General features: G+C 61.0%; 1 protein-coding gene across 1 annotated transcript in view; it reads right to left on the bottom strand.

Annotated features, from left to right (window-relative positions):
* TMEM41B (transmembrane protein 41B) overlaps window positions 1–625 on the bottom strand; it is a 31,509-nt gene extending 30,884 nt beyond the window's left edge. The window contains exon 1 of the mRNA XM_006763478.2: window positions 309–625. Within this exon, the coding sequence (XP_006763541.1) occupies window positions 309–429 (121 nt within the window). The 5' untranslated portion in view covers window positions 430–625. The remainder of the gene's footprint in view (window positions 1–308) is intronic.
* Between the last annotated feature and the right edge of the window lie 615 nt (window positions 626–1,240).

Raw genomic sequence — 1,240 nt, 5'->3', positions numbered from 1 at the left:
GTTCTGACAGCCGTCTAGCTCCAGTATCATCAACCTTACACTCTCCCTAGCGTCAACCAGCCAGTGCCATGCTTTCTTTCAGCTGAATTTAACTAAGACACTATTTACGGCTCACCTACCAGGTGTCCAGCCTGGTGCTGGGCAGCGGCCCAAACACAGGTGCCCCATTCTCCCTTCTCTCGCCTGGAGAGAACAGGCCCCAGACCGCCCCCAGCAAACCCCCGGAACCCAGCTGGGGTCCTTCCCGCCCCCACCGGCACCCTCCCGCCTCAGATCCAGGCCCAGCTCTGGTCCCTGGATCCACTCACCCTTCAAGTGGTCTCTGCTGCCCGGCGCTGTGGGAGCCCGCGTCCCCGCAGCCCGCTCCCCCGCCGGGGTCGACTGGAGTGACCCCGTCTGCGATCTTTCGGCGACTCTGCCTTTCGCCATGGCTATTGCAGCCAAGGTGGAGGGAGCGGGGTGATGCCGCGCCTCCTTAAGCAAAACTCCGCGTCAGGTCCTTGGAACACCCAGGGCCACAACCACAGCCAGTTCCGAGGCGACCGCCTAACCTGAGTCGCCCTCAGTCGGCCGGCACAGTGACGCTCCGCGGAGACCTGCAGCGCCCACTCGTACTAGGCTCCGCCCCGCGGCGCTCGCGCGCCCGCCCAGTGACCGCGAGACCAGTCAGGGTCCCGGCCCTCCCCATCCACTGACCGGCCCCGCCTCGCGACTGCGGGGAGCATGCGCAGTGGCGGCACCGGAGTCACCCCGTGTGACTCGCGGACCCGGACTTGCAGTGCGCAGCTTTAGTAATCCGGAAGTGCAGTTCCTGCGGCTGCAAACCCTTTGTCCCGGCCGCCGGAAGTGCCCGCGAATGACTAGTGGGCGGTTTGCAGCGGGGGCTGGTTCAGCCCATTCCCATCTCCACCAATTCCGACGCTATTGTCTGGAATTCGGAGGGGCTAGAGAGAATGCTTGGTATGCAGATGTAGGAGGACATGGAACCTGGGGCGATTCTACCGAGTTTCAGATAACTAAGGCTGAGAGAGGAGCTATAACCTGTGAAGGTCACTGGGTGGCAGAAATGGGTTTAGAATCCGAGTTTTCCTGTTCCGAAGGGAGTGCTGTCCTTTGTCATCACCCTGCGCCCCTGACTTGTAAACCCAGGTCTGCTTCATTACAGTTAGCTTTTTCTTTTGCTGAGCCCAAACGTGCCATTTTTTTAGTTACTTTTTCCATTCCTACCTCTCCCTGGAGT

Source organism: Myotis davidii, unplaced genomic scaffold (genome assembly GCF_000327345.1).
Source record: "Myotis davidii unplaced genomic scaffold, ASM32734v1 scaffold118, whole genome shotgun sequence".
In the NCBI taxonomy this organism is placed as follows: domain Eukaryota; kingdom Metazoa; phylum Chordata; class Mammalia; order Chiroptera; family Vespertilionidae; genus Myotis; species Myotis davidii.
The sequence above is the reverse complement of the archived record's forward strand: the minus strand, read 5'-3'. Positions and strand labels throughout refer to the sequence as shown.